The 14,888-nt window shown below is 36.9% G+C and overlaps 2 protein-coding genes across 2 annotated transcripts; one reads left to right on the top strand and one right to left on the bottom strand.

Annotated features, from left to right (window-relative positions):
- Positions 1 to 429: 429 nt before the first annotated feature.
- Positions 430 to 6,605, bottom strand: LOC117289709 (regulation of nuclear pre-mRNA domain-containing protein 1B-like). The gene is made up of 7 exons (XM_033770963.1): positions 6,400 to 6,605; positions 5,391 to 5,520; positions 4,431 to 4,543; positions 3,492 to 3,766; positions 2,593 to 2,719; positions 2,235 to 2,410; positions 430 to 1,989 (listed from the first exon to the last, which is right to left on the bottom strand). Exons 1-7 carry the CDS (start codon positions 6,548 to 6,550, stop codon positions 1,843 to 1,845), a joined length of 1,119 nt encoding a protein of 372 aa, XP_033626854.1. The 5' UTR covers positions 6,551 to 6,605; the 3' UTR covers positions 430 to 1,842.
- A 277-nt stretch (positions 6,606 to 6,882) lies between these two features.
- Positions 6,883 to 12,339, top strand: LOC117289751 (DNA-directed RNA polymerase II subunit RPB3-like). Its single transcript, XM_033771016.1, has 7 exons — positions 6,883 to 7,067; positions 7,845 to 7,963; positions 8,646 to 8,698; positions 9,572 to 9,700; positions 10,192 to 10,243; positions 10,648 to 10,854; positions 11,614 to 12,339. The coding sequence occupies exons 1-7, from the start codon at positions 6,982 to 6,984 to the stop codon at positions 11,793 to 11,795; spliced, it is 828 nt and encodes a 275-aa protein (XP_033626907.1). The 5' UTR covers positions 6,883 to 6,981; the 3' UTR covers positions 11,796 to 12,339.
- The last annotated feature ends 2,549 nt before the right edge of the window (positions 12,340 to 14,888 follow it).

Here is a 14,888-nt window from a genome sequence, read left to right as displayed (position 1 = left end):
GTGGATTGACTCTGAGAGAGTTGCGACAAATTGCAACTAGAAGCCATTTTTTCACCAAAAAAAGCTCTAGGGGTTTACCATACGAGGGCAGAAGAGATACCCCCCCCCCAAAAAAAAGTTATATTTTCCTAACATACAGAAGTACCCCCGCCCCCCCCCCCCCCCCCCCACTAAAATACTCTACAGAATTCCACACAAAGACACAATAGGTGGGGGTGCCACAATTTGGGGGTGGAGAGCATCTTCTTAATGATGGAGTAACTCAACATTAACGAGATACAATTGTAAATTCTTATAAATTTGCAGAAGCAAACCGGAAAAATAACATTTTAAATCAGCCCTCACCACAAGACAATGTATCCAGTTATTTGACCATATCATGAAAAATGTGAATCAAATGACAAGAAGAAAAAAGAACACCCAAGTGAAACTAAGTTAAGTTTCCCAGCAAAGCACAAAAACACAAAGCATTTATTTGTTATTATTTATTTACACCTGCACATCCTCATCAAACTTGTACAAAAGCTTGCTATAATATTTGGCTTTGTCAAGTTTGAATAAACTTTACAAAAGATGAAGTAAAACTTCAACAATACATCTGTAACCCTCCTACTGTTTGAATATCCATCGTTCACCTTTGGTAATTTGGCGCTATATAAATCCAGTTATTATTATGTAATGATAGATAATTTATGCCAGCCTGCAATACAATATTTTTTGACTTGAAGTCATATGCAGTCGGTTCTCAATGTAAAGAGCACCGTTAAGAGAGGTTCTGCTTATAAATAGTACATTTTGAAGTCCTGAATCTCATTTCTGCTTTGCGTTTCTTTGTTTGGCTGTCCTCTTATAACAATTCTGTTATAAAAAGGTAATTTGGCCAGTCTCTAAAGCCTCGTTATATAACAAGAGTTGACTGTACATAATAACAAATGTGTGTAGTTCTGTGTGATAAACTGCTACAAAATGCAACGCCTATAGACAGCTGATTGGTTATAACTGGTTGGTACTCGCTGGAAAATAGTACAAAGAGTAGGAGGGTTAACCAAGGAAATAAAATGGGGCAGTGGAAACAGATGATAAAATGCCCCAAGCGATGTATGGCCCTTTTAGCCTTGCGTTAAGGGTTACAAGCTGGGCTCTATTTTATATTATAGAGTTGCTTTAAGCAGAAAATATTGCTTAACATGTTTGTGCTAAGCACAACTTTGCAGGATACCAGCTACATTTCTTACAAGAAGATGATATTTTAGCTGGTAACCTTATTCTGGTAAGCATAATTTTGTTGTGCTCAGCAGCTTTTTATGTATAAGCAGCTCTATGAAATTGGGCCCATGTAAGTTCTATTCTCTTTGGGCAAACATGGAAAAAATCCATTTATGTTTAACAAAAATTTCTTCACACCAATGATTTAATCAGTGGAAATAACAGTTTCAAAAGTAACAAATCAAACCGATAAAGTGTCTTGATATTTTTTAGGGGTTGAGTGTGGAAGATAAACTGCCATTCTTATGAGAATTCCTGGATCACAGGGACTGTCTGAGCACAAGGGTAGTTAGCAATTGGTGCTTGACCATGAAAAGAATGGTCCAAGGTTCAGCTTCCGATTTGGGTGTGATAACTCGTTTAGTGTGTAAAGCACTGGTCCAGCTGTACTCTCAATTCCTTACAGGTACTTCAGTTAGCAACACCACTTGAAATGAAATCTGGAGGTAATAGGTTCATCTTCAACACAGATTATCTGAGTTTATAGCAAACCGTTTGACCAGATATCAAGTTGACGCAGATTTAAGTTCAGCTCAGTTTGTTAAGTTCAGGTCAGACTTTGACCTCTGACTGGCTTCAAATGGAGAAGAGGTCACCAGCAGAGGGCAGGGGTGCTAACCCCCCAGTGACGTCTGGCAGTAGCGTCAGGTCTGGTAGATTCTGTATATGAGATTCAAGGTCCTTGCGCACCATGGTCACTTTGGTCAGCTTGGCTTCAAAGTCCTGGAAGAGGGTTTGACAAGGAAGAAGGCTAAGTGTTAACAAAACAATCAATTGAAAAATTGAACTGATTATGCAAATTGATAAAAAAATGCAATCCATGCTTCATACAATGTTGTATTTTGATACAATAATTTAATAGTCATAAATGGCAGCTGGTCAAACTTTTGAACACAAAATTCTTCTGGCAGGAGAGTGTTTGTTGCTAGGGTGCAAAATGTAATTGAAAGAAATTGAGTGTTTCTGACCTTAAGTTTCTCTTCTGATGCTTTGAGTTTCTGTTGCTGTGATATTCTGTAGTTTTTCAGCATCTTCATGACGTGTTGTCTGTCTTCCAACTCTAGGGATAATCTAACGTTGTAGTCATCGAGGAGAGAGCAGGCATCGTTCACCAACGCTGACAGTCGGTCCGCACCTTCTGTGTCTGAATAGCAATTATTAAATTTACAAAAATTTATTTAAAAAGAAATTCCATCATGTGACACAAGGCAATTTACATTCATATGTTGAGATACACCAAGTGAGAAGACTGGTCTTTGACAATTACCAATAGTGTCCAGTGTCTTTAACATTTTTTAATAAAACCCCTCGGCCAATAAGACAAACCTTCAATCTTTTCCAGCAGGCTGGTATCCTGAACTTCGGGAGGCAATTTTGCGATCTGTTCCCTCACAACGGCATCACTTGAAGCTGAGTTATCCATATCCTGAAGAGCTTGTACTATCTCATCAGCCTTCAAGAAAACGAGGAACACTTTAGTTACTTGTGCAAAACAAAAAAACGATTGCAACAGTTTTGGGGTAAAACAAACTGTACAAACTGTATATACAGTTTGTTTTACCCCAAAACTGTTGCAATCACTTTTCTGTCTGATATGACAGTGTGCGTGTGATGGTAATACCTGGGCCACAGGTACATTTCAGGGCAGATCAGGGGTGAAAGTTATTACTGAAAAAAAGGGTTTGAACAAACTTTAGGATGAATGTTAGTCCGATGGATTTCCACCTTTTGGTACCCCTAGATTTATTGAGTTCAATGAGCTTCTTGGAAAGGTAAACTCATTGCTAGAGAAGCAGGTCAAAGAGCAGGATCTCATTATACCTAACAAAAATATCTGAATTCTGATGAAAGTCTGACATTTCTCATTCTTGTAGGATATTCTGTTCTTCTGCTTTGTGTTAGCTTTAGAGCAGGCGTCACTTCCCTAAATCGGTGATCTTTATCCAAATTATTGGCAGGCCTTGAATTTTGTTCCTGAAGGAGCACAGCATTTTTCCTCTGACCATGGTGTAAGGGGCACTTCCACAAGGAACATTTTAATTTCCATTGGAACTTAACAAAGGGCACAAGGGCACTTCAATGAGGAAAACTTAAATTTGCATTGGAACTTTGCGAAGGGCACTACAGCAAAAGCACAGGGCACCACAGCAATTGCTGTGGGTGCTGTGGGTTATTTCGAGTTATCTTCTCCTTCCAATATTAAAATGAGACGGCCCAAGACTTACATCTGGGACTTCTTCTGGGTCTACATGTTCTTCTTCCTCCTCATCTCCCTCTCCATCAAGTAACTCGTGCAACGCCTCAAACTTCTCCCCGAATGAGCCTTCAAATTGTTGCTCCTTCTTAGGGGCTTCTTCATTGAGGCTCTCCGAGTCTGACTGAGGCGGGGCGGTGGCTGGTGAAGGTTTACGCTGAGAGCGATGGTGGCGTGATTCACCTCGACGCCCATCTCTATGTTGAGGCTCGCGATGTCGCGATTTCTTCACTACTGGTTCTCCACCTGCAAGAAATTACACCAGCCCATCAGAGTTAACAATCTCTACCGAAAAGTCAACCTATCTGCATGCAAGCGTGTTAAGCCCAAATGAACAAGAGACCAAATGAACAACAGAAAAATGTTCAGTAACCCTATTTGACAAAATCAAGCACTTCAAAATCAATGAAATAACTGCTAAATCAGTGGTCTTCAAACTTTTGTTCATAAAATGGACAGGAACAAAGATGTGTACCCAATGATTGTGGCTTTACACAATCAGCAAATGCTGAATGCTGAACAGTCAAACTCATGAGGCCATATAAAGCAGATCAGCATTTGGCCATAAAGAAAGGAAAATATATGTCTGATATATGATGTGCTTATCCTACAGTTGGATTTGATGCATTGGGGTATTTATGGAGAAGGGGTCAAAAGTTGAATTTTCAGTTGGGTAATTTAAGAAAGTATGTATTTATTTAGAGTACACAATGTTAAATCATTGGTACACTGTTCATTTCTGCTAAGCAGAACATTTCTGCTAAGCAGCTCTAAGCAATGGGGACCTGGCATGGAGTAGAATGATAAGTGACAGAAAAGAGAATGGAGATTGCTGAAGGAGGGCTTTATCCTACCATGGGTGAAGACATCCCGATGGAAATGATGATTTTGTTCGACGATTTAAACCTACCTGAGAGAGTTGATGTCATTTTAAGCAGCAAGTGGGAATGGAACACACATCTCTCTGCCCATACACTTAGCACTCTTGCTAGTGCCTTTTTCGTTTTCTCATCTTCTGCGGTTCTATTAAAGAGGGGAAATTCAAATGAAAAATAGTTTAAAAAAAAAATAATTATCACTGTTTTTAACCCTCCACCTCTTTGTACAATTTTTGAGCAAGTTGTCGACCAACCATTTGAAACAGTTGTGCAGGCATCGAAATAACCCACAGCACCTGCATGAATTGCTGTGGTGCCCTGTGGTTTTCCTGTGGTGCCCTGTGGTTTTCCTGTGGTGCCCTGTGGTTTTCCTGTGGTGCCCTTTGCAAAGTTCCATAAAAATTTTCTCATAGAGTGCCCCTTACCAGAGGAAAATTGCTGTGCCCCTGGGCAGAGTTCAAGGTCTTGAAGTTTATGTTGTGCCATAACCTTGCAAGAAAACTAACTATGTATGCATTCACCAATTGATATCATATCTAGGCTGGCATAGTATCCATTATTTAAAACCACAGTGGGTGGTATTGAGTGGTCTGACAGTAGAAGGGTTGACTGTGTACTGTGTAGATATGCATTTTAATATCACTTTGTATGCTGGCATAGATTATCTATCATTAAAAACCAGTAGCTGATGGAAATGATCCGACAGTCGGAGGGTTGACTGTGTACTGTGTAGATGTAGATCCAGCAACAAATACAAAATTGACATTTGCGTTATCATACAAAAATGCAAAATTAACTTTGTACTGTGTACATAGATGCATTCCCTCACACAAGATGATGATTCACAGCATAAATTATATTGTTGAAGAGCATGCTTAAATCTAAAATTTAACACCAATGGATGATATTAAAGGGTAAGACAGTAGGAGGGTTGTCCATGAGGGTTAATTTTTTAAAATATTCTTTTTGGCAAATGTTGATTACAGACTTACTCCATAACATGGATAAATGCGTTGTGGATGGCTGTGCTGAATTCCTTAGTGAACTCTCCCCCCTTCTTCTTGCCATTTTGCACCACATCATTTGCAAGATAGATGAACACAAGTTTGTGACGTGTCTTGGCTTTACAAAAAACGAAAATGCAAGTTAATGAAAAAATAAGAAAATTAACAGCCAAACAGCATCAGAAATAACACACGATAAATTAGACAGAAACCAGTCCAAAGTCCCAACATTGGTTTTTTAACATTGACATTACTGGTGTAACGGCTACAAAATGCCATAGTTGCAAAAATTGTAACCCCCATCCCTACGCGCCGTTGGGAAGAGGGTAAGTTACGATTATCACAACAACTACATATGCCATTGCCAGATATATTATTCAAACTTTGAAAGTGCGTCTTTGGGTCGAGTAACTTGGAATTGGACAAGAGACGAAACCCTGTCTATTCATAATAACTAATATTCAATTCTATAAATTTGTATAATAAACAATTAACTAATCTCCATTTTTATCAGTTTCTAAATAAAATCTGCATTTTAAAATCAACTTTGAGTATAGACCTTATTTTATGCACATGACGTCATTTCAGTACGGCGCCCCCGCATTGAGGTCAAAAGGAAGTTGTTCATTTGCCAATCTATGTGCGTTTTGATTGTTTTGTCACCGTTTGACCTCAAAGATGACGTCAATGCATAAGGTCTATTACTATTATTTTTTATTTTTATTTTAATTTACAATAAATACCTTTTTTACTATAATACTAATAGGCCTATATTACACAATTAAAATAATAGCTCGATATCACGATCAAACAGAAGTAAGTATTTTTTAACAAATTCACTGGACGGAGATGCATATAAAACATTGTCTAAAAAATCCATTAATAATATTATTTACCCCCCCCCCCCACCCCGCCCCCGCAATCCACACCTGCCGGAAAATGAACAGCCAGCCATGACACTCCATTCATTTCACTAGCATTCAATACTCAAAATTACCTTTCATGAGTTCTCCAAACCAAATTTTAACAATCTTCTTGGCGTGTTTCCTGTGGTGAATCAGCCATAGTGACATTGTCTGGATACTCTGCTGAGAGTTGGTTAGACCAGAAAGCTTTTCAATCAACGCACTGTCTGAAAAAGAGCTCATTTTGAATGATTCTCTAGCTAAAAATTCATTACTAAAAATTTACTTTTCATGAGACCAAAAGAAAGTGTTAGTCTCTTTCAGATTGTTTGATTTAAATGTATTTTTTGTAACAGTCAATTTAAAGTTTGAGTAAACAATATTTTATTAATAATAAATTAAATTCATAACACGGTATTTAATAATTGTATTTTAGAATTATGTTATATGTAAATTATTGTTTTGTTGTGTAATCTTAACAAATTACCAACGAGGATGGTGTTAATTCCAGGCTTCATACCACTGTATGTGAATGAGTAATGTTTGGGTACCAGTCTGTTTGTTGTTATTTTCTGATTTTGCTATAAACATGTGTGTTGTTTGTATGTGTTCGGCATACGACGTGAAGTTTTTGTGCCTAAAGTAACACTTTACGTAGATGAAGAATTTCTACAATGCCGTACGCCAATCAACCAACAATTAGTATTACGGAACTAAAAGAAGACAACGTCAAATTTGTCATTGAGGACACTGATTTGAGGTAAAAAACAACAGTTCATGCGGTGTCAAAACTTTTTTGTGACAACTCCGCCACATGAGGGCGCTATATCTGTAGTCTATTATTTTGACCATTATTTTAATTGGTCAAAAACTTTATTATAAAGCAGTTAAAAAAGAAAACAACTCAAATTGTGGATAACTTTCCGTATGGCGCCACCACTTTTTCACTCATTTTTACAAAAAGGGATATATCAATCAGGTCAATAGATACTATATTATTTTATTTCGAATGAAAAAGTGGTGGCGCCATACGGAAACTTTTCCCAAATTGTTCCTGTTACAAAGCTCCCTCAGCTCAAGTAGGCCTAACTAAAAGTTAAAACGGGGAGAAAGTTTTTTTTTTTTTATTGTATGTTCTTCATTTGTAAAAGTAAGCCTCTGTCGTCTGCAATGCAAGTTCATGGCATTCTGATAAGCCGACCTTCACGTATGAAATGTACATGAGGCTTCGTTCGAGCGCAGAGACTGGAATTGGAACGACTGTTCAAAGTGAAGAATCTGATTGTGTTATTTAAATTAAGACATCTGGTGCATCATTGATGTCATTCTGACGAAAGCCCTCATTGAAATTCTACTATTACTATTGGAAACATAACATTGAACTAAACTGCTAATTTTGTTTTTAAATCATGAATGAAACAAGTTATGAACAGATTGGAAATGTTGTCCATTTCATTTTATTTTTGTTTTGTGGTTGATTTGGTTATCAATCAATTACTAAGGTGTTCTTTGTGTTTTGTTTTGTTTTATGTTACAGTGTTGCAAACAGTCTTCGTCGAGTATTCATCGCAGAAACACCAACAATCGCCATTGATTGGATCCAGATTGAGGCAAATAGCTCAGTGCTCCACGATGAGTTCATTTCACAACGAGTGGGTGAGTGGGTAAAATCCATAGTTTGGTACTGGCATAGGTTGCAATAGTTTGCAATAACGTAACCCTACTCCCAACAGCAAAGCTGAAGGGTTACGAGCAGGTTTTGTTGCAAAATAGGAATTTGGTCCAACACATACAATTTCGACAGCTAGTTTCTAGATTTGCCTCTTTTTTAATACTTTCGAAAATCATGATGCAAATTCTAAGAACATGAGCTTGATGCTCAATGTCGAATGAATCCTTTCATAACACTCAAAACACCCTTGAGAAAATATTTTGTCGTCGGGAGGAGGTTTGCGTTATCGCAACTAAGGTTGCAAATGCAAGCCTGTGCAACGAGGGACAGGGGTGGGCCCAGGAGTGGTGGAAAGAAGGGTGGAAGATGACCGAGCTTGTTACTGTTATAACAACCCAACTTGACCAACAAGGGACAATTATTGTGGTTATAGTTCAATATGCCACGAGTTAAATGGAGAGTCATAGTTTGGTTTTTGTCAGCATAATGCTGATTAGGCAAACTAGCAAGAAAGATACAATAAAGGTCATCCGTTGAAGTTTCAGCTGAACAGTGTCTATTTGCTGAGAAAAGAGCAAACAATTGTTACGAGAATGTCTTATCCATACTCTATCAGCTGCAATTTAAGATGTAATTTCTATACTCTTTGTTGTGTTTTATTTTCAGGTTTGATTCCCTTAACAAGTGATGATGTTGTTGATGGGATGAACTATAATAGGGTAAGCTGTAAACGGAAATACCCCAAAGGAAGAAACCAAAAGAAACTAAAAACAAACATCACCAAAAAGTTCCACAAAAAGGAAGAACATCACATAATTCCATCAACCAGTATAATTCACAGGAGTCAAGAATGCTTCTTTTCTCCTCTTTTCTCCTCTCCCTGTCAACTCATGTTTGTTGAAAAATAATCTGCTTGGTTTAAAGCAAGGCTACTAACCATCCTACTATCTGACCATTTAATATAATCCCTGTGGTTTTGATTTATCGATGCCAGCCTGCTGTGTGATATCATGTGGTGAGTGCATCGACTACACAGTCAACCCTCCTACTGTCTAACCATTCAATATCATCCCTTGTGGTTCTGAACTGAATGATACACTACATGAGTCAGCAATATAACATCATTGGTGAATATATCGATCCACACAATATAATATATAATAGTCAACCCTCCTACCGTCAGACCATTCAATATCATCCACTGTGGTTCTGAATGATAGATGCTCTATGCCAGTCCATTCAGCAATATGAAATCATTGGTGAATGTATGGATCCACATAACACATAGTCAACCCTCCTACCGTCTCACCATTCAATATCATCCACTGTGGTTTTCAATGATAGATAAACTATGCCAGCCTGCAATATTATGTCACTACACATGACACGTACGAACCACAGTTCTATGCACAGTTGTGCCACCATACACAACCTGTCCAGTTGAATGGTCTAAAACGGTTGGTCCACTCGCTGGAAAATGTTTCCAAGAGTAGTAGTGTTTAAACTACTTTGCATAAAATAAGATTCATTTTCCATCTTGCCTTCTTCAATAATCTACATGTACCTCATCTTCTCCCACATCTCTCTTGAAGGATTGTAATTGTGAGGAATTTTGCGCAGACTGCTCTGTAGAATTCATCCTCGATGTCAAATGCACGGACGATCAGACACGGCATGTTACATCCAGAGATCTCATCTCAAACAACCCCAAAGTAGTACCGGTAAGTTGCCGAACCTAGTTTTCAGCTATAGTATAGCTATATGGAAAGGTTTGATGTAACACCATGTAATGACTATCTCTAAATGAGTTGGGGTGGTTCTGAAAAGAACCGATGGTTTCAACTCGACGTTTTAATCAGTATGCTCTAATCGTCTTTTGGAGAAAGCTTTCAAAGGCGACGAGGCCAACAGCCTGCATATCATAGTATTACAGGTTGGCATAGTCTATCTATAGTCATTAAATGGTGTTACCGCAAAACTTTCCATATGGTTTTTTCCACCATGCAAAGTTTCAAATCTTACTTATAGTATAGCTACAGATGTACTCTTTTTTGATAATGTCTTTATTTTTTGGGCTTATTTACAATGCCAGTACAATGCCGGTTAGTGGTTCGGAAAACGTTAGTTGTGAACTCAGTCTCACTGTGAGTATTGGGATGTTTTTACCCAGTTTTTGATAACCACAAAATTGACCTGTGACATTTGACCTCAGGTGACCTCAAGACACAGAGAGGATGAATCAAGCGAGTATGGTGAAACAGACGGTAAGTATTCAATTGCAAAGCATTTTGTTTTTGCTTTTAAGGGAAATTTTTGCACTAACAGAGAGAGACTTTTAACTGAATTCAGACTAGACTTTTAACTGAATTCAGACTTTTTAAATCAGCCTTGTGAAGAAAATTAGTGATTAATTTTTCGAAAAGTAAAGAAATCTGCTTTTTGATCTTCTTCTCTAGTGCTCAGGACACTGTTCCTAAAAGCTCTGTGAAATGTAAACTCCAGGGTAACCAAAAGGTAGAAATGCCTCCTAAAAATTTAAATCCTAGTTTCGGACTGTTTTGTCACCAATGGGTGAGACTCTCACCCCTTAATAATCAACTTTGAAAATGTTTTGTTTAAAACAATATAATGCTTCTTCATTGGGCGCATTTGTTATTTTCCTGTGTAGATATCCTAATTGTCAAGCTCCGCAAAGGGCAGGAGTTGAAATTCCACGCCTTTGCGAGAAAAGGCTTCGGTAAAGAGCATGCCAAATGGATCCCCACAGCTGCTGTTGCGTTTGAATATGATCCAGACAATGCTTTCAGAAACACAGTGTTCCCTAAACCAGAGGAATGGCCGAAGAGTGAATTCACAGAGCTGGATGAAGACACACGTAAGTTCCGACTAACCATGTATCCATCAAAATCCACCATTGGATTCTGCTTGCCGATGCTAGATTTGGAATTGCATAGTAAGGGCCATGTAAGACAATCAGTTTTAAGAACAAAAGACATTCACATTTCAATCTTTACCCTTTTTTTCTTGGGAATCACAAGACAATGTTCAACAAATTATTTGTGTGCGTACAAAGTGGTCCTGTAGCATGCACTGCAGTTGGTTGCCCCCAAGTTGCCTGCAAAGGTTGCCTTGTGTGACAAGGCCTTAAGACCAAAAAGGATGTTACCAGATACATCCTTAAGGGCCTTGTCACACGAGGCAACTTTTACGTGCAACTTGGAGGCGACCGACTGCAGTACATGCAAAAGGAACACTTTGGTAGCACAGGAGTTATTCGTCAAAATGTGAATGGCTTTTCTTTTTGGAGGTTGCCTTTAGATTGCCTCTCGTGTGACATGACCCTCAGGCACCTCTCAAATGTTTTTCCCACATTTCCTGGTTTTTGACTGTTTTTTTCCTTCAGACTTTTAAGAGCTCATCAAGCTTTCCTTCAGTTTAAATAATTTGGGCCATATAAAGTTTTATCGACCGATTATTTTAATACAAAATATTTACAAAATGTTTATTTATCATCATATGTGCAGTTTGCTTTTTGTTTTTCTTTTAATAGGGAACCAGTATACTTTGGGGTCCATTTCAGAAATATTCATAGTACATTTTTTTAGAAAATAGTGTTATTTTTTTCTCTTTGTAGCTGAGGCCCATTTTGACCCCACAAGTAACCCAAGGAAGTTCTGGGTCAACGTTGAGTCGTGTGGCGCCCTCAAACCAGAGACGATCGTTCTCACGGGTCTGTCAGTTCTCAAGAAAAAGTTGAGTGACTTACAAACACAGCACAGCCACGAAACACAGAGTGAAGGATTGGCAATTAATTAGTTTGTTTAAAGGGAAATATACTTTTAGATATTTTTTACTGTTGGAAGTAAAAACGAAGATGTCAAGACTTGGGGGGGGGGGTTGCGGTTAGTGGAGGATGTTTATGTGATGCGTTCAAGTAATATTAGTTGTTTGCCGGCCCAGGTCATTTAAAAAACTATATACATTTTAATTTTAAACTTTAATTACCAGTATGCATCTAAATTGACTTTGAAAAGTTATTTAAAAAGTGTCACAGTTCACAGAAGATAATATTGCTTGAGAAAGTTCTGTGTTTAGCAAAATTCAACAGGGGACCTGACTCTTATAGGCAACTTTATGAAGACTTTCTAAACTGGCGCTTTTACGACTACTTGGATAAAAAGAACTTACAAATGACACAACATCTGGGTATCCTACTACTGAATAAGAATATTTAGTATTTTGTTTTTCTCAGTTGTCCCTCCAACCTTATCATACCACTATCGATTTTTTTTATAACTTTGTTATCATGAAGTGTTTCAGAAAACTGCTGTAATTTTGATTAAAGTCAAGTACTAAGAGAGCTTCTTTTTTCTTGCAATTTTTGTCTTGAGTAAAGTGAGGTCTTTGCCAGCAACACCTTTTTCGGTTTTTTTTTGTAAGAGGGTGTATGTAACTTTTGTGGGACAAAAACCACAATGTCCACAGATTGTGGGACAAAAACCACAATGTCCACAGATTTACACTAAACTTACACAGTTTGAAGATAATGATAGTAGAAAGCTTCCCTGAAAATATTACGTGCTGAGGTGCTGTAGTTTTGGGGAAATGAGTAAAACAATGCCATGAAACTAATTTTCGTCTCATGAGACGAAAATGATTTTAATCATTTACAAACGTATTTTCATGACATTGTTTTACTCATTTCTCAAAAACTACAGCACCTCAGTAAGTAATATTTGAAGGGAAGCTTTCCACTATCATTATCTTCAAACCTTGTAAGTTTAACGTAAATCTATGGACATTTTGAAAATGTATTATTAAAGCCTCAAATGCTTTGATTATTGTTTTGTTTTTATGGTTTCGTGGTTTTTTTTCTAACGTAGTTTTCAAGTTAAAAACACTGATCTGTTCCTGTAGAAGTGCTTCAGTTAAAAATCTAAATAGTGGTGATAACCCAGGTAATTGCAGAGAGGACAATAACATGTAGCACTTTATGACTTACCAAAATGAACAATTGCATAAATAGTTATAGACCTTTCTTTTGCAACGTCACAGCCCAAGTTTTTGCCAACCCAGATTGGAAGACTATGGAAAGCCATAAGTGCAAATTAAGAATAGATCGCTATTTTTGTTAACAATGTAACCAAATTTGTTGATTTTGTTTAAAACAAAACAACTTATCATGAGAGGTATTTATTTAATTTAAAATTGGCAGAAAATGTTGAATTTTGTTAAAACATCTGTTTTTATGATTGAGTGTTTTACTAACATTCGGCCGACCATGCCAACCAAGGCGGTTTGTTTACCAACAAAAGAAAGGTCTATTTATTTAATATTAGTAAGTCTTAAAAGTGGTACATTTAGTTTTCCCTCTCTGTAATTACGGGACAGTGTCACACAAACAGGGCGTCCGAAAACTACCGCATCGTCAATTTTGTTAAGTTTTCAAATAACGGCCAACAGAGGGCGTCCTAACATTAGACCGTTAAGTTGTCTCCCGAGTATTAAGAAGCAGTTGTTCACAAAGCCATGCATTTTACTATTCTTGTTAAAATGTGATCAATTTCAAGTTAACAAAGCTGAGATACTGATCAGCAGGTAACAATGGGGTCTTTTATACTAAATAAAAAAAATATTGTAACAAAAACGGGAAAGGAGAAATAATATTTAAAAAGGCTAAAACTATAGTCTAGTCTAGACTAGAAAAATATGACGAGCTTCCAGACCAATAATTTTAGAGTAGAAAATTTTGCAGACTATCAACACTCTTGTTCACAATTGTACCACAATGCCACATGAATGAATTTCTTTTTGTCCGAAATACATTTATTTAAAAAAAAGCAATTAATAACTTTATATCGAGGGTTCTCTTTCGAACAAGAGAGGGCGCTCTAACAGACTTACTAAACTCTAGTCGAAAAGTGAGCAGACGACATTCACTTTTCGAGGCGCTGCACAATTAAATTTTTCCTGTAAGTTTTAGGAACTTTTGCCTGCAAGTTCAAAGGCACAACATTCGGAAGAAAAGAGGAATTGTGCGTGTAAGTATAAAGTCATGCTTATTTTATTACAAAAATAACATTTAGGCTAAGCTAAGCCACATTTCAGAAAGTTGTAAAAACTTTTTAGAACTTGCAAATTAGTGTCAATGTTCAAGTTTTGTGAAAACAATACCACTGCCCTTCCCATTTATCAAAATATATACAATTAATTTGTTGGTATAATTTTTATTTAGTTATTCGATTAAAAACAAAAAGCTTAGCTTTGAAGTTCAACTTGTATCTTTTTTTTTAAATATAATTACTGGTTTATCTTATTAATCAGGTTGCATGGTCTCCTCAGTAAAAATCTTTAAAGAAAGGATATCTTTAGAGTCCACTTTCCTTTGCTTCCAAAATTATAAATTTAATGAGAACAGCTCATTCATTTAGTTTCAGCAAATAAAACCGACAATTTTTTAAAGACCTTTTTATCATTTTGTTGAAAAGTACTTGCAGACAATCAAAGCCTTGGGTTGCAAATACACAAATTGATTAGCTTTATATACAAGCACTATCAAGTTGGCCTACACAGCTATTTAAAACTTGTGCACCATAGAGAATAAATCCACACTCTCTCCCCTATACCACCAACAGGACAAACATAAATTTGAGTTTAGAAAATGTTTGCCTGAGGAAAAACTAAATTTCACCTGGGGCACCTGAAGATATTTTTGGAAACAATAATTAAATTGCCTTCAATATTTCTTTATAACTATCACAGATAATAGAAGTAGTTCATTTGCTTCAGTTCAATGTGTTGCAATTTATTATTTCAATAAATTACAATCATACCAAACTGATGTCATGACAAGTGCCTCAAATTTGTGGACATATATTAATAAATAAAAATTACAAATTGAGTTAAAAA

The sequence above is a fragment of the Asterias rubens genome, chromosome 4 (genome assembly GCF_902459465.1).
Source record: "Asterias rubens chromosome 4, eAstRub1.3, whole genome shotgun sequence".
Taxonomy (NCBI): domain Eukaryota; kingdom Metazoa; phylum Echinodermata; class Asteroidea; order Forcipulatida; family Asteriidae; genus Asterias; species Asterias rubens.
The sequence above is the reverse complement of the archived record's forward strand: the minus strand, read 5'-3'. Positions and strand labels throughout refer to the sequence as shown.